The 21,437-nt window shown below is 44.6% G+C and overlaps 1 protein-coding gene across 1 annotated transcript in view; it reads left to right on the forward strand.

The window, feature by feature from the left end:
* PPP6C (protein phosphatase 6 catalytic subunit) overlaps positions 1-21,437 on the forward strand; it is a 43,806-nt gene that overhangs the window by 16,766 nt on the left and 5,603 nt on the right. The window contains exons 2-4 of the mRNA XM_062207553.1: positions 7,376-7,471; positions 15,888-15,953; positions 18,086-18,227. Coding sequence (XP_062063537.1) covers positions 7,376-7,471; positions 15,888-15,953; positions 18,086-18,227 — 304 coding nt within the window. The remainder of the gene's footprint in view (positions 1-7,375; positions 7,472-15,887; positions 15,954-18,085; positions 18,228-21,437) is intronic.

Here is a 21,437-nt window from a genome sequence, read left to right on the forward strand (position 1 = left end):
TAAATGTGTATGTGTATAATGTCTACATTTGAGGTGAATGTGGCAAAGTGTTAATAAAATTGTAAAATAATAAAAATAGTGTTATGAATAAAATTTAAAAATTTCTGAAAAATAATTGAAATTATAAATTAAATGGACTGAAAGGTCAACCATCTATCCATAAGGACTGAATTCAATGTTTGTAGTTGAGGTGATGATTTTTTTTTTTTAAGATTTATTTATTTGTTTAGAAGGCAGAGTTGCATAGAGAGACAGATCTTCCATCTACTAGTTCACTCCCCAAATGGTAGCAATTATCAAAGCCAGGAGCCAGGAACTCCATCTGGGTCTCTCATGTGGGCAGGGACCCAAACATCTGGGGCATCTTCTCAGGCACATTAGCAGGGACATGGGTCAGAACATCTGGGGCATCTTCTCAGGCACATTAGCAGGGACATGGGTCAGAAGTGGAGCAGCCAGACTCAAACCAATGCTTATATGGGATACTGGCATTGCAGGCAGTGGCTTAACACACTGTACCACAGCATCAGCTCTGCTGATGGTTTTTTAAATTGGTAAATTTTTTTAACTTTAGTTTTTAAGTTTTATTTATTTCTTTAATTAGTTGAAAGGCAGAGTGACAGAGAAGGAGTGATAGATTGTCCATCTACTTCCAAATGCCTGGGGATAGACCAGGCGATGCTGGGAGTCAGGAATTGAATTCATGGCTCCCGGATGCATGGTAGGAACCAAGCCATCCCTGCTGCAGGGAGCTCAAGTCTGGAGTCAGAGCCTGATATCAAACCCAATTACTCTGCTATGGGATGAGGACGTCTTAGCTGGTATCTTGATCAGTAGGCCACGTGCTACCCTTTTCTGCTCAGCTCCGAAACTTATTTTAAAAATAAAATATATTTAAGAGAGGGAAAGCAATAATAAATCTCTTTTCCCTTGAGTCTGAACTATTGCAGTAGTGATCATTTCTATTCTTTTTTTTTTTTTTTTGACAGGCAGAGTTAGAGAGAAAGGTCTTCCTTTTTCCGTTGGTTCACCCCCCAATGTCCGCTGCAGCCAGCGCGCTGTGCCAATCAGAAGCCAGGAGCCAGGTGCTTCCTCCTGGTCTCCCATGTGGGTGCAGGGCCCAAGCACTTGGGCCATCCTCCACTGCCTTCCCAGGCCACAGCAGAGAGCTGGACTGGAAGAGGAGCAACCGGGACAGAATCCAGTGCCCCAACTGGGACTAGAACCCAGGGTGCTGGCCGCAGGTGAAGGATTAGCCTAGTGAGCCACGGCGCTGCCCCGATTATTTCTATTCTTAACAGTTGTTGTAGGTCAAAAACCTTGAGTCATCCTTGATTCCTTATTTCTCTTAATGCCTATCCATTTGGTTATAAATCTTGCCTTGTCTATTTGTCACCATTTTCTACTTTTACTACCCTAGTCTAATCCAGTATTTAGTTTTGCCTAGGTTATTGTAGAGGCTGTCTACCTTTTGTCCCTTACCTACACTGGCTGCATTCCCCCCAATTGTCTGCCCTGCCCTGCCCTGCCCTGCCCTCCCCACCCCTCCCCTCCCCTCCCCTCCCCTTCCTTCCTTCCTGTCTTTTTTTTTTTTTTTTTTTTTGAAAGGCAGAATTCCAGAGAGGATAATACAGGGACAGAAATCTTCCATCTGCTGGTTCATTCCCCAAATGGCCTCAATAGCTGAGGCTGGGCCAGCTTGAAGCCAGGAGCTTCTTCTGGGTTTCCCACATGAGTGCGAGAGCCCAAGTCCTCTGCTGCTTTTCCAGGTGCATTAGCAGAGAGCTGGATCAGAAGTGGAGCAGCCAGTGCTAGAACTGGTGCCCATATGGGATGCCAGCCTTGTAGGCGGCAGCTTTGCCTACTTGCTACACTATAGCGCCGGCCCCCCTAATACTCTTATTTTCAACACAGCAGACCTAAGGTCATGTCAGTTTTCTGTTCTGAACCTTCTAAAGACTTACCCATTGTACTCAGTAGAATCCTAGATTCTTACTAATTTTTTTTTAAAGATTTATTTATTAATTGTTTGAAAGAGTGACAGAGAAACATGTAGAGCTCTTGCATCCACTGGTTCACTCCCCAAATGCCTGCAACAGCCAGGGGCCCAGAACTCCATCTGGGTCTTCCATGTATGTGGCAACGGCCCATACACTTGGGCCATCCTCTGCTGCCTCCCCAGGTGCGTTAGAACGAAGCTGGATCAGAAAGCAGAGGTGCTGGCTCTCAAACTGGCACTTCGGTATAAGATATGGGCATGCCAAGTGGCAACTTCACTCATTGTGCCACAATGCCCACCACTTAGAGTTGTTTTTAAATTTTTATTTATTTATTTGAGAGGCAGAGAGAGAGAGAGAGGGCTCCTATTTGCTTGTTCACTCTCCAGTTGCCCACAATGAAGGGGACTGGTGTGGGTCTGAAACCAAGAGCCAAGAACACAGTCCAGATCTCCCATGTAGGTGACAGGACCCTAATTACTTGTGTCATCCACTGCTGCCTCCCACGGTCTGCATTAGCAGGAAGCTGGAGCCAAATATCCAACCCAGGCATTTCAATGTGGGATGTGGACATCTTAACCAGTAGGCTAAACACCTGTTCCTTGTAATTCTTTTTGAATAGTAGAATGACTCTTTAACTTTTAAAGACTTATTTATTTGAAAGGCAGAGAGAGAGAGAGAGAGAAAAGTGCTCTTTTATCTGTTGAGTCACTCCCCCCGAATGGCTGTAATAGCTGGGACTGTATCATGCTGAAGCCAGGAGCCAGGAATTCTGTCTAGGTCTCCCACATGGGTAGTAGGGGCCAAAGTACTTGGGCCATCATTTGCTGCTTCCCATGTGTATTATTAGTGGGGAGTAGCCAGAACCCCAACCAGCACTCTGATATGGGATGTGGGTGTCCCGCATTGCATCTTAACCTGCTATGCCACAATACCCATCCCAACTTTTTAAAAAAGATTTATTTATTTGAAAGAGAGCAGTGGGGTGGGGGGTAAGGTTGAAAGGAGATAGATATCAAGAGAGATTGAGATCTTCCATCTGCTAGTTCACTTCCCAGATGGTCACAACAGCCAGACCTGGGCCAGGCTGGAGCCAGGAATCAGGAATTCCATCTGGATCTCCCACATGCTGATTTCTGCATTAGCAGGGAGCTGGATCAGAAGTGCAGCAACCCAGGTGCTGGCACTGTGGTATAGCTGGTAAAGCCACCTGCCTGCAGTGCCAGCGTCCAATATGGACGCTGGTTCAAGTCCCAGCTGCTCTACTTCCAATCCAACTATCTGCTGTGGCCTGGGAAAGTAGTAGAAGATGGCCCAAGACCTTGGGCCCCTGTACCCGTATGGGAGACCTGGAAGAAGCTCTTGGTTCCTGGCTTTGGATTGATCCAGTTCCGGCCATTGCGATCATTTGGGGAGTGAACCAGCAGATGGAGGACCTCTCTCTCTCTGCTGCTTCTCTCTCTGTGTAACTCTGATTTTCAAATAAATAAAATAAATCTTAAAAAAAAAAAAAGAAGAAGAAGAAGAAGAAGTGGTGCAGCCTGGACTTGAACAGTACTCTGATATGAGATGCCACTGTACTACAATGCCTATCCTGACTCTTTAATTTTAGATTTGCACTTTATAATTAATTCCAGTTTTAATTTTGGAATGATTGTAAATTTACATGCAATTGTAAGACAATCCAGAAACATCCCAGGTATCATTTAATGTTTCCCCTAGTAATAACATTTTGTCAAACTGTAATACAATACTACTGCCATTACTACTACCTGGATGTTGACATTGATACAGCTCACCATCTTGTTCAGATTTCTCAGGTTTGTTTGTATTCATTGATACGTGTGCATTTAGTTCTATGAGATTTTATTACACCTATAGGCTCATGTATCAAGCACCATATTCCATATAATACAGCATGGTTCTGTCACTACAACATTCCTCTTGTTTTTTTTTTTTTTTAATTTATTTAATTTATTTTATTTTTTTTGGCAGGCAGAGTTAGGTAGTGAGAAAGAGACAGAGAGAAAGGTCTTCCTTCCTTGGTTCACCCCCCAAATGGTCGCTACGGCCAGCGCACAGCACTGATCCAAAGCCAGGAGCCAGGTGCTTCTCCTGGTCTCCCATGTGGGTGCAGGGCCCAAGCACTTGGGCCATCCTCCACTGCCTTCCCGGGCCACAGCAGAGAGCTGGACTGGAAGAGGGGCAACCAGGACAGAATCCAGCACCCCGACTGGGACTAGCACCTGGGGTGCCGGCACCACAGGTGGAGGATTAGCTTAGTGAGCCGTGATGCCAGCCCAACATTCCTCTTGTTACCATTTTATAGCCACACACCTACTTCTTTTTTTGATTAATTTTATTTATTTGAAAGAGTTACAGAGAGAGGTAGAGACAGAGGTCTTCCATCCGCTGGTTCACTACCCAGATGGCCACAATGCCTAGAGCTGCACCGATCCAAAGCAGGGAGCCAGGAGCTTGTTCCAGGTCTCCCACATGGGTGCAGGGGCCCAAGGGCTTGGGCCATCCTCCACTGCCTTCCCAGGCCATAGCAGAGAGCTGGATCAGAAGAGGAGCAGCCAGGACTAAAACTGGCGCCCATATGGGATGCTGGCGCTTCAGGCCAGGGCCTTAACCCACTGTGCCACAGCACCGGGCCCCAGCCACACCTACTTCTGTTGTGCTACACTAACTCCTGAACCTCTGACAACCACTAATCTGTTACCAATTTTTATAATTGTGTCATTTCAAGAATGTTATATAAATGGAATCATACAGTATATAACCTTTTGGGACAGGTTTTTTTCCCCCCACTCATCATAAGTCCCTTGTAATTAATCCAATTTTTGTGGCAGTAGTTCTTTTTATTGCTTTTTATTGCTAAGACCATGGCAGAGGATTAACCTACTGAGCCACGGCGCCAGCCCCAATTTACTTTTTTTTAAAAAATATTTATTTATTTGAAAGGCAAAGTTACGGAGAGGGGGAGAGATCTTCCATCCACTGGTTTACTCCCCAAACAGGTGCATCTGCCAGGGCTGGGCAAGGCCAAAGCTAGGAGCCCAGAACTCCATCTGGGTCTTCCACCAGGGTACAGGGGCCATCTTCTGCTGCTTTCCTGGTTGCATTAGCAGTGAACTGGATTGGAAATGGAACTGCCTGGGCTCAAACTGGCACCCATATGAGATGCAGAAATGACAAGCAATGGCTTAACTGGCTGTGCCACAATGCCAGCCCACACAATTTACTTTTAAGTTAGCAAATAAAAATATTTACTTCTAAAATTATTTACTATAAAATTAGCAAGGGAGTTTATCTTTTGGAATAGTCCTTATATCATTCTTTTTGAAAGAAAAAAAAAGATTTATTTAGTTGAAAGGCAGAGTTATATATAGAGAGAAGAAGATATGGAGAGAGATCTTCCATCCACTAATTCATACCCCAGATGTCTGAATCTGCCAGGGCTGGGCCAGGCCAAAGCCAGGAGCTTCATCTGGGTCTCCTACATAGGTGGCAGGGACCCGAGTACTTGGGCCATCTCCTACTACTTTCCAAGGCACATTAACAGGGAGCTGGATCAGAAGTAGACCTTTCAGGACTCAAACCTGTGCCCATATGGGATGATGGCATTGGATACAGCAGTTTAACCTGCTGTGCCACAATGCTGGTCCTGTCCTTGTATCATTCTTATGCATTATTAAGTGTTATGTGAAGCTGACAGACATCTAACCCTAGAATCATCACAGAGTAGTTGCTTTTCTTGTCAGAAAGTATAATTTGGAGGTGAATGATGTGATACAATGGGTTAAACTGCTGCTTGAGACACCCACATTCCATATTGGAGTGCTGGTTCATGTCCTAACACCTCTGCTTCCTATTCAGCTCCCTGCTGATGCATCCTGGGAAGCAGCAGATAATGGCTCAAGTGCTTGGGTTCTTGCCACCCAAAGAGGAGGGAGACCTGGATGGAGTTCCAAGCTCCTGGCTTCTGCTTATCCCTGGCTGTTGCAAGCATTTGGGGAGTGAGCTGGCAGTGGAAGATAGTGCATTTACTTGTTCTCCCGCTCATTCTTAATGTGTCACTCTGCTTTTCGAATAGAAGAAAATAAACATTAAAAAGAACAGTATACTTAGGAGTAGCATTTGGCCTACTGTTTCAGTTGGTTGGGCTGCCTGGGTTTAGTGCCTGACCCCGGTTCCTGACTCCAGCCTCCTACTAATGTAGACCTTGGGAAGAAATGGTGATGGGTCAAGTAATTGAGCCCCTAATACCAGGTGGGAGATCTGGATTGAGTTCCTAACATCCAGTGTCAGCTCCAACTCTGGCCATCATGGAGAGTGAATCAGCAGATGGAAACTGGCTCTCTTTCTGTGTCCCTGCGGCTAAAGTAAATAAAATAATTAACAAATATAGTTAGTCTTGGTGATTGGTGGTGTGGCATGGTGGGTAAGGCCGCTGATATCACATATGGGTTCATGTCCTGGCTGCTCTACTTCCCATCGAGCTCCCTACTAATGGCCTGGGAAAAGCAGTGGAAGATGGTCCAAGTGTTTGGGCCTCTGCAACCCAGAAGAAACTTCCATCCACTGGATCACTCCTCAAATGGCCACAAAGGCTGCAGCTGGGCCATTCCAGAGCCAGGAGCCAGGAGTTTCTTCCTGGTGTCCAGTGTGGGTGCAGGGGCCAACCGCTTGGGCCATCCGTTGCTGATTTCCCTGCCACATTAGTGGGAAGCTGGATCAGAAGTGGAACAGCCAGGACTCTAACAGGAGCCCATACGGGATGCCAGCATCATAGGCGGAGGCTTTACTTGCTATACCACAACAGTGGCCCCAGAAGATCTCTTTCTGTCTCTCCGTGACCCTCAAAATAAATTATAAATCTTTAAAAAACTATATACTTGAGGCCGGTGCTGTGGTGTAACGGGTAAAGCCACCACCTGCAGTGCCAGCATCCCATATGGGTGCTGATCCAAGACCCGGCTGCTTCATTTCTAATCCAGCTCTCTGCTGTAGCCTGGGAAAGCAGTGTTTGAAGATGGCCCAAGTCCTTGGGTCCCTGCACCGGTGTGGGAGACCCAGAAGAAGTTCCTGGCTCCTGGCATCAGATTGGCTCAGCTCCAGTCATTGTGGCCATTTGGGGAGTGAACCAGTGCATGGAAGACTTCTCTCTCTGCCTGTGCCTCTCTGTAACTCTGCCTTTCAAATAAATAAATAAATCTTTATCTATTTATCTATCTATCTATCTATCTACACACACGTATATATGCACACACACATATATGTACTTAATCCTTTTAAGTATGTCCTTGTTTATTTTCTGTTTGATCCTTATTTTCAATATTTTAGTAAAAGTTTGCATTTTATTTCTCTTACAGCGGCTATGTGACTATGTTTGTGACCTCCTCTTGGAAGAGTCAAACGTTCAACCAGTATCAACACCAGTGACAGTGTGTGGAGACATACATGGACAGGTAAAAATTTCATGAGCAAGTTTTTACGTTTGGTGTTCATGGTCCATTTGTATTAACATTTTTGCTGCAGAATTTAATATGACAACAGAAAACAGCTGATGGTTAGCTAGGTTGCCTCAGTCTCTGTGACATAATTCCTTTTTTCCTGTTCTGGTGAATAAAAGAAGTAGTCAAATTGTTCATGGAGTTTGTTGAAATAACACTTGGAAAGTGAATAGAATGTAGCATTTTGTTCTGTGGAATGGTGGGAGTGGAAGATATAAAATACAAACTTGAGCTGCTCTTAGTAATTATAATTAGTAGGAGATGTTTTGGTTATAGGTACTTCTCCCCACATTTGTGCATTCTGTTCATTTCTTTTGATTCTATTCCTGTCATACATTGTTGAAAATGTATCATTTCTTTAGTGGCAATGAGAATAGCAAAGGTTCAGGAAAATAAAATTGTTGGTGCTTGATTTCACAGCAGATTGCTAATGGAATGAGATGAAAAAGATTTAATTCATTTTTTCATCTGTTGCGTTTCTGTTGGTAAGAATTTCAAAGCAGTAATGGGGGGACACACCTTACCTTTGGATTCTACGTGTTCAACCAACTTGGAACCCTTGTATGTACTTATAATAGTTAAGAGTTACAGAAAGAGAAGGAGAGACAGAGATCTTCTGTCTGCTGGTTCATTGCCTAGATGGCTGCAACAACCAGGGTTAGGCCAGGCAGAAGCCAGGAGCCAGGAGGTTCATCCAGGTCTCCCATGAGGGTACAGGGGCCTAAGTACTTGGGCCATTCTCTGCTGCTTTCCTAGGCCATTAGCAGGGAGCTGGATCAGAAGTAGGGCAGTCAGGACATGTATAGTTCCCATATGAGATGCCTGCATTTCAGGCAGGTTATTTAACTACTGTGCCACAACACCAGCCCCTGTTTTTTTTTTTTTTTTTTTTTTGACAGGCAGAGTGGATAGTGAGAGAGAGAGAGAGAGACAGAGAGAAAGGTCTTCCTTTTTGCCATTGGTTCACCCTCCAATGGCCGCTGCGGCCGGCGCATCTCGCTGATCCGAAGCCAGGAGCCAGGTGCTTCTCCCGGTCTCCCTGTGGGTGCAGGGCCCAAGCACTTGGGCCATCCTCCACTGCACACCCTGGCCATAGCAGAGAGCTGGCCTGGAAGAGGGGCAACCAGGATAGAATCCGGCGCCCCAACCGGGACAAGAACCTGGTGTGCCGGTGCCGCAAGGCAGAGGATTAGCCTATTAAGCCACGGCACTGGGCTTGTTTTGTTTTTTAAACTGGGAAGTAAAACCTGAACAGAGGGGGCCACAGCTCCGGCCATTGAGGCCAGTTGGGAAGTGAACCAGTGGATGGAGGACCTCTCTCTCTGCCTCTCCTTCTATCTCTGGGTAGCTTTGACTTTCAAATTAAAAAAAAAAAAAAAAAGAAAGAAAAAAAGAAACTAGTCTGCTTTATAAATTTAATTAATTTTGAGGCCCACCTGTGGTTGCCTTGGTCAGGCCAAACTAAATGATTTCATGGGCCTATATGGCCCACAGGCCAGATGTTCCCCACCCCTTTTCTACGTAAACAAAACACAAATATTTATTATCCTTTTACAGAGAATATACATGGAAATTTTAAGAAACCCATTTCTTTTTTTTTTTTTTTTTTTTTTTGACAGGCAGAGTGGATAGAGAGAGAGACAGAGAGGAAGGTCTTCCTTTTTGCCGTTGGTTCACCCTCCAATGGCCGCTGTGGCCGGTGCATCGCGCTGATCCGAAGCCAGGAACCAGGTGCCTCTCCTGGTTTCCCATGCGGGTGCAGGGCCCAAGGACTTGGGCCATCCTCCACTGCCTTCCCGGGCCATAGCAGAGAGCTGGCCTGGAAGAGGGGCAACCGGGATAGAATCCGGCACCCCAACCGGGACTAGAACCTGGTGTGCTGGCGCCGCAAGGCGGAGGATTAGCCTGTTGAGCCACGGCGCCGGCCAAGAAACCCATTTCTAAAGTCATTCTAGAGAACTTTAATTTTAACGGATCAAAGGTGACATAATGGGGCCTCTGTATAGGAGCTGATGACATGCAGATGTCAAGTTTATTATGAGCTCCCTCTCCAGAAAACAGCATGAAAAGCCAAAAGGTAAACAGCCCTGCAAAGCAGTCAATAGGATTTATTCATGGAGCATCCCCTAATCAGGGTTAATTTATACACAATTCTGCAGTCATATTTAAGGCAGAGTAACTGCACAGATGACACAGGCAATCATAAATACTATATTGTGGGGCCGGCGCTGTGGCGTAGCAGGTAAAGCCGCCTGCAGTTTCAGCATCCCATATGGTATCCCATATGGGTGCCGGTTCGAGTCCCAGCTGCTCCACTTCCGATTCAGCTCACTGCTATGGCCTGGGAAAGCAGTAGAAGATGGCCCAAGTCCTTGGCCCCCTGGGAGACCTGGAAGAAACTCCTGGCTCCTGACTTCGGATCAGTGCAGCTCCAGCCTTTGTGGCCATCTGGGGAGTGAACCAGCGGATGGAAGACTTCCTCCCCTCTTGTCTCTCTGACTCTCTGCCTCTTTTCTCTCTGTGTAACTCTGACTTTCAAGTAAATAAATAAATCTTTAAAAAAGAAATACTGCCGGCACCACGGCTTAATAGGCTAATCCTCCACCTAGCGGCGCCGGCACACCGGGTTCTAGTCCCGGTTGGGGCGCCGGATTCTGTCCCGGTTGCCCCTCTTCCAGGCCAGCTCTCTGCTGTGGCCAGGGTGTGCAGTGGAGGATGGCCCAAGTGCTTGGGCCCTGCACCCCATGGGAGACCAGGAGAAGCACCTGGCTCCTGCCATCGGATCAGCACGGTGCGCCGGCCGCAGCGCGCTGGCCGCGGCGGCCATTGAAGGGTGAACCAACGGCAAAGGAAGACCTTTCTCTCTGTCTCTCTTTCTCTCACTGTCCACTCTGCCTGTCAAAAAAAAAAAAAAAAAAACTACATTGTTCATAATACATTATTGATCTTAATATTCCAACTTCAATGTATGCATATAGCAGACTCTGAATGACTGTTAAGTTTCTTTTTAAAGATTTATTTATTTATTTATTTATTTGAAAGTCAGAGTTACAGAAAGAGAGAGGTTTTCTATCTACTGGTTCACTACCCAGATAGCCACAATGGCCAGAGCTGGGCACATCCGAAGCCAGGAGCCAGGGGCTTCTTCCAGGTCTCCTATGGGGGTGCAGGGGCCTAAGGACTTGGGCCATCTTCTACTGCTTTCCCAGGCTAAAAGCAGGGAGCTGGATCAGAAGTGGAGCAGCCGGGACTCAAATTGGCACCCATATGGGATGCCGGCACTGCAGGTGGTGGCTTTACCCGCTGCGCCACAGTGCTGGCCCCAGGCAGGCTAGTTTTTTTTTTTTTTTTTTTTTTTTTTTTGACAGGTAGAGTGGACAGTGAGAGAGAGAGAGACAGAGAGAAAGGTCTTCCTTTTCCGTTGGTTCACCCTCCAATGGCTGCCGTGGCCGGCACGCTATGGCCGGCATACTGCACTGATCCAAAGCCAGGAGCCAGGTGCTTCTCCTGGTCTCCCATGCAGGTACAGGGTCCAAGGACCTGGGCCATCCTCCACTGCACTCCCGGGCCACAGCAGAGAGCTGGACTGGAAGAGGAGCAACCGGGACAAAATCCGGTGCCCTGACCAGGACTAGAACCCGGGGTGCCGGCACCACAGGCAGAAGATAAGCCTATTGAGCCGCGGCGCCAGCCAGCAGTCTAGTTTTTAAGTTGAAAATTTTCTATGGCTTACAAATGATTTTATAAATATCTAATGGTCCTTGTCAGAAAAAAGATTTCCCACCCCTGACATAGAAGATCCTCATATAAGCAGTGCCTTAATACAGTCCTAAAAACTGGAATAAACCAGGTCATGTTTTCCTTTGGTTATGATATTAAAACTAAGGGGTTACTTGTGTTATCAAGGTATTTATTTATTTATTTATTTATTTATTTATATAAAAGACAGTTAGAAATCTTTCATTCGTTGGTGCGCTCCCCAGATGGCCTCAATGACTGGAGCTGTGTTAAGCTGGAGCCAGGCTGGAGCTCTGTCTGGGTTTCCAGCGTGGGTAGCAGGGGACCAAGCACGTGGGCCGTTTTCTGCTTTCCCAGGTGCTTTAGCAGGGAGTTCGATTGGAGGTAGAGCAGCCAGGACTCAAACCAGCCCTCATGGAATTCCAGCATTGCAGGTCATGGCTTAGCCTGCTTTTCCACAACACAGCTGTGATCAGAAATCAGAAAAAGACAGTTTCAAACTACTAAAATAAATCAGAATCAAGAAATTATACTTTCATAGTATACATACCTTTTCAAATGTACAATTCTGAACATTTATCTGTTTTTTAAGTTTAACAAAGTGCTTTTTTCTGTATTATGTGAATATCTTTTCAAGAATTCTCTGAGATAAGGTCATTTTATAGAGTCTAAACTCACATAGTTACTAAGGAGCAGAGCTGAGATTTGAAACTCACTTGGTTCCTCTTTTTTTTTTTTTTTAAATTTGACAGGTAGAGTTATAGACAGTGAGAGAGAGACAGAGAGAAAGGTCTTCCTTCCATTGGTTCACTCCCCTAATGGTCGCTACGGCCAGCGCTGTGCCGATCAGAAGCCAGGAGCCAGGTGCCAGGCCATAGCAGAGAGCTGGATTGGAAGAGGAGCAACTGGCACTAGTACCCGGCACCCCAACCGGGACTAGAACCCGCATTGCCGGCACCACAGGCAGAGGATTAGCCAAGTGAGCCACGGCACCAGCCCACTTGGTTTCTCTTACACATGTTCCTTAAAGACTATTACCAAACTCAGAACATTGTTTCTCTCGTCCTTTTTTTTTTTTTAATGGAAGTCTTTGTGTAGGTCTTGTTTGTTTGTTTTTTAGATTTACTTATTTATTTAAGAGGCAGAGTTACAGAGAGAGGGAGAGACAAAGTGAGAAGTCTTCCATCCACTGGTTCACTCCCCAAGTGGCTGCAAAGGCTGGATCTGGGGTGATCCAAACCCAGGAGCCAGGAGCTTCTTCTGGACCTCACATGTGGGTGTAGGGGCCCAAAGACTTGGACCATCTTCCGCTGCTTTCCCAGGCTGTTACCAGGGAGGTGGATCGGAAGTGGGCAGCCAAGATTTGAACTGGCGCCCATATGGGATGCTGGTGACACAGTCAGAGACTTAGCCTTCTATGCCACAGCACCAGCCCCTGTACTTGACTTTTTTTTTGTTAATTTATGCATTTATTTGAAAGGCAGAGTTAGAGAGAGGCAGAGGCAGAGGTAGAGAAAGAGATCTTCCATCCACTGATTCACTCCCCAAGTGGCCACAACAATTGGAGCTTGGCAGATCTGAAGCCAGGAGCCAGGAGCTTCTTCTAGGTCTCCCATGCTAATGCAGGAGCCCAAGGTTTTGGGCCATCTTCTGTTGCTTTCCCAGGCCATAGCAGAGAGCTGGATCAGAAGTGGAGCAGTCGGGACTCAAACCAGCGCACATATGGGATGCCAGCATTGCAGGTGGCAGTTTTACCCATTATAAACCAGCGCCCATATGGGATGCTAGTATTGCAGTTGGCAGTTTTATCTGTTATACCAAGCGCCGGCCCTCGTACTTGACTCTTAAAGCAATCGCTAATTAAAAACATGGACTTTGGGACTGGTGCTGTGGCATAGCGTGTAGCCGCCACCTGCAGTGCTGGCATCCCATATGGGCACCAGTTCAAGTCCTGGTTGCTCCACTTCCGATCCAGCTCTCTGATATGGCTTGGGAAAGCAGTTAAAGATGGCCCAGATACTTGGACCGCTGCTCTCATGTGGGAGACCTGGAAGAAACTCCAGGCTCCTGGCTTTGGATCAGCCCAGCTGCCACCATTGTGGCCATTTGGGAAATGAACCAGCGGATGGAAGACTTCTCTCTCGCTCTCTCTCTGCCTCTCTGTAACTCTGCCTTTCAAATAAATAGATAGGCCAGCGCTGCAGCTCACTAGGCTAATCCTCCGCCTGTGGTGCCGGCACCCTGAGTTCTAGTCCCGGTCGGGGCACCGGATTCTGTCCCGGTTGCTCCTCTTCCAGTCCAGCTCTCTGCTGTGGCCTGGGAAGGCAGTGGAGGATGGCCCAAGTGCTTGGGCCCTACACCCGCATGGGAGACCAGGAGGAAGCACCTGGCTCCTGGCTTCAGATTGGCACAGCGCGCCGGCTGCAATGTGCCGGCTGTAACGGCCACTTAGGGGGTGAACCAACGGAAAAAGGAAGACCTTTCTCTCTGTCTCTCTCTTACTGTCTTACTCTGCCTGTCGAAAAAAAGAAAAAATACAATCTTCAAATAAATAGATAAATCTTTAAAAAACAAAAAAAAAAACACACAAGGAAAAAACAAAAGCATGGACTTCAGCGCTGTAACATCTGTTAGCTAATTAAATCAAAAGTGAGCTATATCCTTTGAGACTTGTACAGTTGTCTTTGTCCTGGGCCCATTCTGGAATTACAGTATTGGTTTGAATCTGAATCAGCATGTTGGCAAGCATGAGCTGAGGAGTGAAGCAATATAATGTAGTGAGAAGATTACAGACTTCACTGTCAAACATAGGTTGGTTTAGATCCTGGTTTGGCCACATACTAGCTAGTTAAGAGACTTCATCTAGCTCACAAATCCTCACAAGTATGGCCTGCATAGACCCTTGGAGGTCCCTAAAGTGGTAAAATTGCTTTTGCCTCCGCATGAATCAAGGAAGTGGTACAGACTATGCTAGTGATCATTGACTTCTTTATTAATACATATGCACAGTAAAATAAATGCTAGTTTCACTCAAAGATGCCCTTAATGGTGCAGTAAATATTAATTTTATTAACTGTCTACCAAAGTATATATATCTTTTTTTTTTTTTGACAGGCAGAGTGGATAGTGAGAGAGAGAGACAGAGAGAAAGGTCTTCCTTTGCCGTTGGTTCACCCTCAATGGCCGCTGCCGCCGGCACATTGTGCTGATCCGAAGCCAGGAGCCAGATGCTTCTCCTGGTCTCCCATGTGGGTGCAGGGCCCAAAGACCTGGGCCACCCTCCACTGCACTCCCGGGGCACAAAAGAGAGCTGGCCTGGAAGAGGGGCAACCGGGACAGAATCCGGTGCCCCAACCGGGACTAGAACCCCGGTGTGCCGGCGCCGCAAGGCGGAGGATTAGCCTGTTAAGCCAAGGCGCCAGCCAGTATATGTATCTTTTGAATATTCCAATGATAACATAGGAAGAATGCATAAATCATATTTACTGCACACCAGAGAAAGATGGTTTACTCAAGGAAAAGTATTTACATGGCTCTTTGAGTCGAACTTTTATGTAGCCGCTTTTTTTTTTTTTTAAAGATTTATTTATTTGAAAGGCAGAATTACAGAGAGAGAAAGAGAGGCAGAGCGAGAGACATTCCATCTGCTGGTTCACTCCACAAATGGCTTCAATGGCCAGGGCTGGACCAAGCTGAAGGGAGGAGCCAAGAGCTTCTTCCAGATCTCCTGTGTGGGGACAGGGGCCCAAGTATTTGAGCCATCTTCTGCTGCTTTTCCCAGGCACATTAGTGAGATAGATTAGAGGTGGAGCAGCAGGGACTTGAATTAGTGCCGGTGTTGCAGGTGCTGGCTTAAACTTCCACGCCACAACTCAGGCTCCATATTTAGGATTTTTTTTTTTTTTTTTTTTTTAAGATTTATTTGAAAGAGTTACAGAGAGAGGTGAAGACACAGAGATGTCTTCCATACGCTGGTTCACTACCCAAATGGCTGCAATGAGCCAGTCTGAAGCCAGAAGCCAGAGCTTCTTCCGGATCTCCCACATGGGTGCAGGGGTCCAAGGATATGGGCCATTCTCTGCTGCTCTTCCAGGCCCATTAGCAGAGAGCTGGATTGGAAGTGGAGCAGCCAGGACTTGAACTGGCTCCCATATAGGATGCTGGCACTATAGGCCAGGGCTTTTAACCCACTGTGCCACAGTGCCAGCCCCTCCATGTTGAGTTTTTTAGAAAAAAATTGTTATCTACTTGCTGTGTTAACTTTTGTATCATTAAAATAGTTGCTTAATGTAGGTGCGGTGTTTAGATTAGCATGTTTAGAATTTGAATAACTGGTTTAAAAAATGATATAGAAATTCTCAAGAGATAATTGAGATATATGGGTGAAATTTGAGAGGAAGGACCTGTAATATTAGTCACCTATGAATGATTATGGCAATTGAGTTATTTAGTGGGTTTTTTTTAGGCTTGGAAACTGTCTTAGCAATTTTGTTTACACTTTATTCCTTCTTACAAAAGTAAATATTTGGAGTTCTCTTAATTAGCAGATTGTTTATATGTTTCAGTCTCAGCTTTATTATTTTGCTGTAGAATTTATAATCAGTATATACTGCCTTTTTTTTTTTTTTAATAGTTTTATGACCTTTGTGAACTATTCAGAACTGGAGGTCAGGTTCCTGACACAAACTACATATTTATGGTATGTAAACACCGGTGATGTCATGTGCTTATATAAAATGGAAGGGATTTGATTTATTACATGTAAGTTGCATGATTCCATTGTTATATGACATTTGCTATTTAAATATATGAAAAAGTGCTTATCTATTTTTCTACATTTTGCCAGTGTCCTCTAATTGAGAATAATTGTAAACTTTTTGAGCATTCATTTTCATCTCTTATTAATCTGTGGATGGATGAATATACACACATGTGAGTTTACTTGAAAACACAGGGAAAATGCATATTATAAAAAAGTGTGTGGATTTCAAATATTTTTGTACCAAAATAAACTTCAAAAAATTATTCAAGAGGCAGAGAGACAGACATACCCTCGTCATTGCTTTAATGTTTTCAGTGACTGGAACTGGGCTTGGTAAAGCTGGGAAATGGAAACAGGTCTCTTACATGAAGGAAGGAACCAAGTACCTGGATGGACGCCTCTGCCTCCCAGATCTGCATTAGGAAGGAAGCTGAAGTCAGGAGCTGGACTTGGGTATCTAGTACTGGCATCTGTTAGGGGATGTAAGTGTCTTAACCTCTAGGTGAAATGCCTACCCTAAACTTTTTTAAAAATAGATTTATTTTCTTTGGAAAGGCAGAGTTACACAGAGAGAGGTAGAGAGAGAAGCAGAGAGAAATTTTCCATCTCCTGGTTCTTTCTCCAAATGGCCACAGTGGCTGGAGCTGGGGCAAACTGAAGCCAGGAGTCGGGAGCTTTTTCTGGGTCTTCCACGCTGGTGCAGGGGCCCAAGGACTTGAGCCATCCTCTACTGCTTTTCCAGGCCATAGCAGAGAGCTAGATGGGAAGTGGAGCAGCCAGCACTCCCATATGGGATGGCAGCTGCAGGCAGAAACTTAATCTGCTGTACCCTTGATTTATTTATTTTTTTTAAAAGATATATTTTATTTATTTGAAAGGCAGAGTTATGGGGAGGGTTAGGGAGATAGATCTTCCATGAGTGCAGGGGCCCAAGGATTTGGGCCTTCTTCTGCCCTCTCAGGCACATTAGCAGGGAGCTGGATTGGAATCAGAGCTTCTGGGACTCAAGCCTGTGTTGCAGGCATCAGTTTAAGCCATTATGCCATAAAGCCACAACGCTGGTCCCCTCCGCTTATTTTTTAATACCGTTTTTCCACAAAATTTTGCAGTCCCCTTATACACATAGCTACTAAGGTGGGTATTTGTACTTTCCTTTTCGAATGTCATGTTACTGTTGAATGTTTTCTGAATCCTTCCATTATTATCATCCTTCAGAAAGTTTCTGGGCCACCTTCCTAATCTGTTAACTGTTTTCTTTTGGTGTCATATTGGTCCAAGACAAAGATTAACGGAAAGTGTGCTGTTTCATCATAAAACAGGACATTTGTACCTAGAGTATTTACTTTTCAGAAAAAAAGTTTACTTCAAGTAGGCAGATCTTTTGATACAGTTAATGACTTTTTCCTAATATTTATTTATTTATTTGTAAGGCAGGGTGACACACACAGAGAGAGAGAGAAAGAGATCTTCTGTCTTCTGGTTCAGTGCCCAAGTGGCCAGGGTTGCACCAGGCTGAAGCCAGGAGCCAGGAACTCAGTCGTGATCTCCATGGGTGGCAGGGGTCCAGGTACTTGAGCCATCTTCTGCTGCCTTCCCAGGCCCATTAGCAAGGAACTAAATGGGAAGCAGAGAAGCTGGGACCTGAACCAGCACTCTGATATGGGAAACTGGTATTGAAAGTGACAGCTTAACCCACTGTATCACAATACCAGCCCCAGCTAAAGTAATTTTTAAAGTTTAAAACTAATTTAAAGAATTGTATTCACACATAACTTTTAGCATCTTCTAATGTCAGTAATAGAGGACTGAAATAATGATTTTACAGAGAAAATCCTTGAGAGAATTATATGGCAGATTCTTGTAGGCCTCTCTTGAAATATAAACACAAACAGTTGATTTACTTAATATTTGAATTTTTTTGTTGAAACCTAGTTTCCAAATAATACAATGTATAATTAATTCTTTATTGCTGTTATTCTGGGATGTGTCTTTGTTTGCACACCTTGATACAATTTTAAGAGACTGTTACCACTGTTGTATTGTTGTAACTGTAAGCTTTTACTTTACAGGGTGATTTTGTAGACAGAGGTTACTACAGCTTGGAGACCTTCACTTACCTTCTAGCACTAAAGGCTAAATGGCCTGATCGTATTACACTCTTGCGAGGAAATCATGAGAGTAGACAGATAACACAGGTGTATGGATTTTATGGTAAGACATTCTGTTTCTCTGAGTCCAAATATTATTTTACTTTCTTCTTTGAAAAAGGGCTGTGCAAGTCTCAATATGTTCCATATAAATGGGATATTGGAGTAGCAGGCAGCAGCATAGCCTGCCATGCTACAACTCTGAAACCTGGAATTGTTTTTCAGTTACTGTTTTTTGTTTGTTTGTTTGTTTTTAAGATTTATTTATTTATTTGAAAGAGTTGCACAGAGGCAGAGAGAGGTCTTTCATCCACTAGTTCACTCCCCAAATAGTTGCAATGTCCAGAGCTGGGCCTAACTGAAGCCAGGAGCCAGGAGTTTCTTTCAGGGCTCCCATGTGGGTGTAGGGAGGGGCCCAAGGACTTGGGCCATCTTCTACTTCTTTCCCAGGCCATAACAGAGAGCTGGATCAGAAACGGAGCAGCTGGGACTCGAACCAGCTCTCATATGGGATGGCCAAACTTTAGGCAGCAGCTTTACCCACTATGCCACAGTGCCAGCCCCTTCAGTTACTGTTAGATACATTCTTTTACATACACAAATCTCTGAGTTGGCCCCAGGGAATGCTAAGGTCTCAGGGGTTAGAAGCAAAACTCAGTCATTAAATGTAAAGTTAGATGATTAATATTTGTTTCCTTTCTATGAGTAACTTTTGATTTTAATTCACAAAATATCATATAGTATTTTAAATAAAATTTTTGATAATTTTTTTGAAAATATTTTGGATAACATACTAAGGTTCAATGAAAGCAAAATTAAGATTGTTTTTCATATCACACAACCATGCATCACTCTAAGGGCAGGAATAGTTTCTAAGAAGTGTTTTGTTAAGTAATTTGTTAAGTAATTTTGTTGCAACTGTCACAGAGTATATTTATACAGACTGAGATGCTACAGTGTCTCACTAGGTGATAAAATCCTGGTGAAACAGTCTTACCAGACCACCATCATATATGCAGTCCACTGTGGCAGAAAGGTTGTTAGGCAACACATGACTATATGTTATATATAAGATTAACGTGTATAATATATATGACTAATGTTATATGTGCTGTTATACAGGTTGAGTAGACCTTATCTGAAATGCTTGGGCCCAGAAGTGTTTTGGATTTAGGATTTTTCTGGATTTTGGAATATTTGCATATACATAATGAGACATTATTGGGGATAGGACCCAAGTCTAACTGTGAATTCATTTATGTTTCATAAACACCTTATACACTTGGGCTGAAGGTAATTTTATATAATATTTTTAGTATACTTTTACATTGAGACATTTACTTACTTTGTTGCATCATTAATTATGGATTGTGTTGTAATTATGAGTGGGTAAATTTTGTATCCCCTCAGAAAAACAGCACTATTAAGTAGCTGTCTAACATCTTGTGGAGATTATGGCATCATGTCAGCACCCAAAACATTTCAGATTTTGGAACATTTCTGATTAGGGATGCTAAACCTGTGTATATAAGACTAATGTTATATATAGGGCTAATTTTTTTAGAATTTAGTACACATGCTGTTTTTTAAAGATTTTATTTATTTAGTTATTTGAGAGGCAGAGTTATAGACACAGGTAGAGACAGAGAGAGAGGTGTTCCATCCTCTGGTTCACTCCCCAAATGGCTGCAATGGCTGGAGCTGAGCTCATCTGAAGCCAGGAGCCAGAAGCTTCTTCCTGGTCTCGCACATGGGTGCAGGGGCACAAGTACTTGGGCCATCCTCCACTGCCTTCCCAGGCCATAGCAGAGAGCTGGATTGGAAGAAGAGCAGCCGAGATAAAAACCAGCACCCATATGGGATGCCGGTGCTGCAGGCGGAGCCTTAGTCTAGTATACCACAGCACTGGCCCCATATAGGACTGATTTTTAAAAAAGATTTACTTATTTGAAAGAGAGAGAGAATCTTCCATCTACTGGTCACTCTCCAGATGGCTGCAAAAGTAAGAGCTGGGCCAGTCTGAGACCAGGAGCTCCATCCAGGTCTCCCATGTGTGTTACAGGGACTAAAAATACTTGAACCATCATCTGCTGCTTCCCAGACACATTAGCATCAGGAGTTGGATTAGAAGTGAAGTAGCTGGGGTTTGACCAGGCACTGTGACATCACAGGTAGTAGTCTGTCTAACTTGCTGTACCGCAAAGCTGGCCCCAGCACAATAATACTGTATACACACACACACACACACACACACTCTTAACCAGCATGCATCATTCTAGGACAAAAGGGAAAAGAGAGGAATGGAGGACATTTTATTATATATATGTTTAGTTTTTTTTAAATTGTATTTGAAAGGGAATGTTACAGAGAGAGAGGGAAAAGCAGAGGGAGAGATCTTCTGTCCACTCGTTCACTCCCCAAATGGCCACAACAGCTGGAGCTGGGCGAGGCTGAAGCCAGGAGCCTGGAATTGCATCTGGGTTACCCAACCTGGCTGGCATTATTTGGGGCATCTCCTGCTACTTTCTCGGGTGCATTAGTAGAGAGCTGGATTTCTCGGGTGCATTAGTGGAGTAGCTGAAACTTGAACTGGTGCTCATGGGATGCTCAACCCCACTGCACCAAGGAGGACATTTTAATTAGTATGTCGATTGGCGCAGCTCTGGATGTTGCGGCCAATAGGGAGACCCCCCCCACTCTGCCTCTCCTTTCTGTTTAATTTTGACTTCCAAATAAAAATAAATAAATCTTTAAAAAAAAATATGTCTTGGGGCCAACGCTGTGGCTCAGCGGATTAACGCCTTGGCCTGAAGCACCAGCATCCCATATGGGTGCCGGTTCTAGTCCTGGCTGCTCCTCTTCCAATCCAGCTCTCTGCTATGGCCTGGGAAAGCAGTAGAAGATGGCCCAAGTCATTGGAAGTCCAAGTCACTGCACCCAGTGGGAGACCCGGAAGAATCTTGCTCCTGACTCCTGGCTTTGGATCAACGCAGCTCCAGCTGTTGTGGCCAATTGGGGAGGGAACCATCAGATGGAGGACCTCTCTCTCTCTCTCTATGCCTTTCATCTCTCTGTGTAACTCTATCAAATAAATAAATGAATAAATCTTTAAAAAATATGTCTTGACTGAGGAAAATGACAATAGCACAAGATCTAGTACTGTATTTTTTTTTGTTCCCAAAGCTGTCTTTTATCTAGTGTTATTAGAGTGGTTTTATTTAATAAGAGAAACCAGAAAGCCCATAGGAAGGAAATGATTTTAGTTATGGAACTT

The sequence above is a fragment of the Lepus europaeus genome, chromosome 12, assembly GCF_033115175.1.
Source record: "Lepus europaeus isolate LE1 chromosome 12, mLepTim1.pri, whole genome shotgun sequence".
In the NCBI taxonomy this organism is placed as follows: domain Eukaryota; kingdom Metazoa; phylum Chordata; class Mammalia; order Lagomorpha; family Leporidae; genus Lepus; species Lepus europaeus.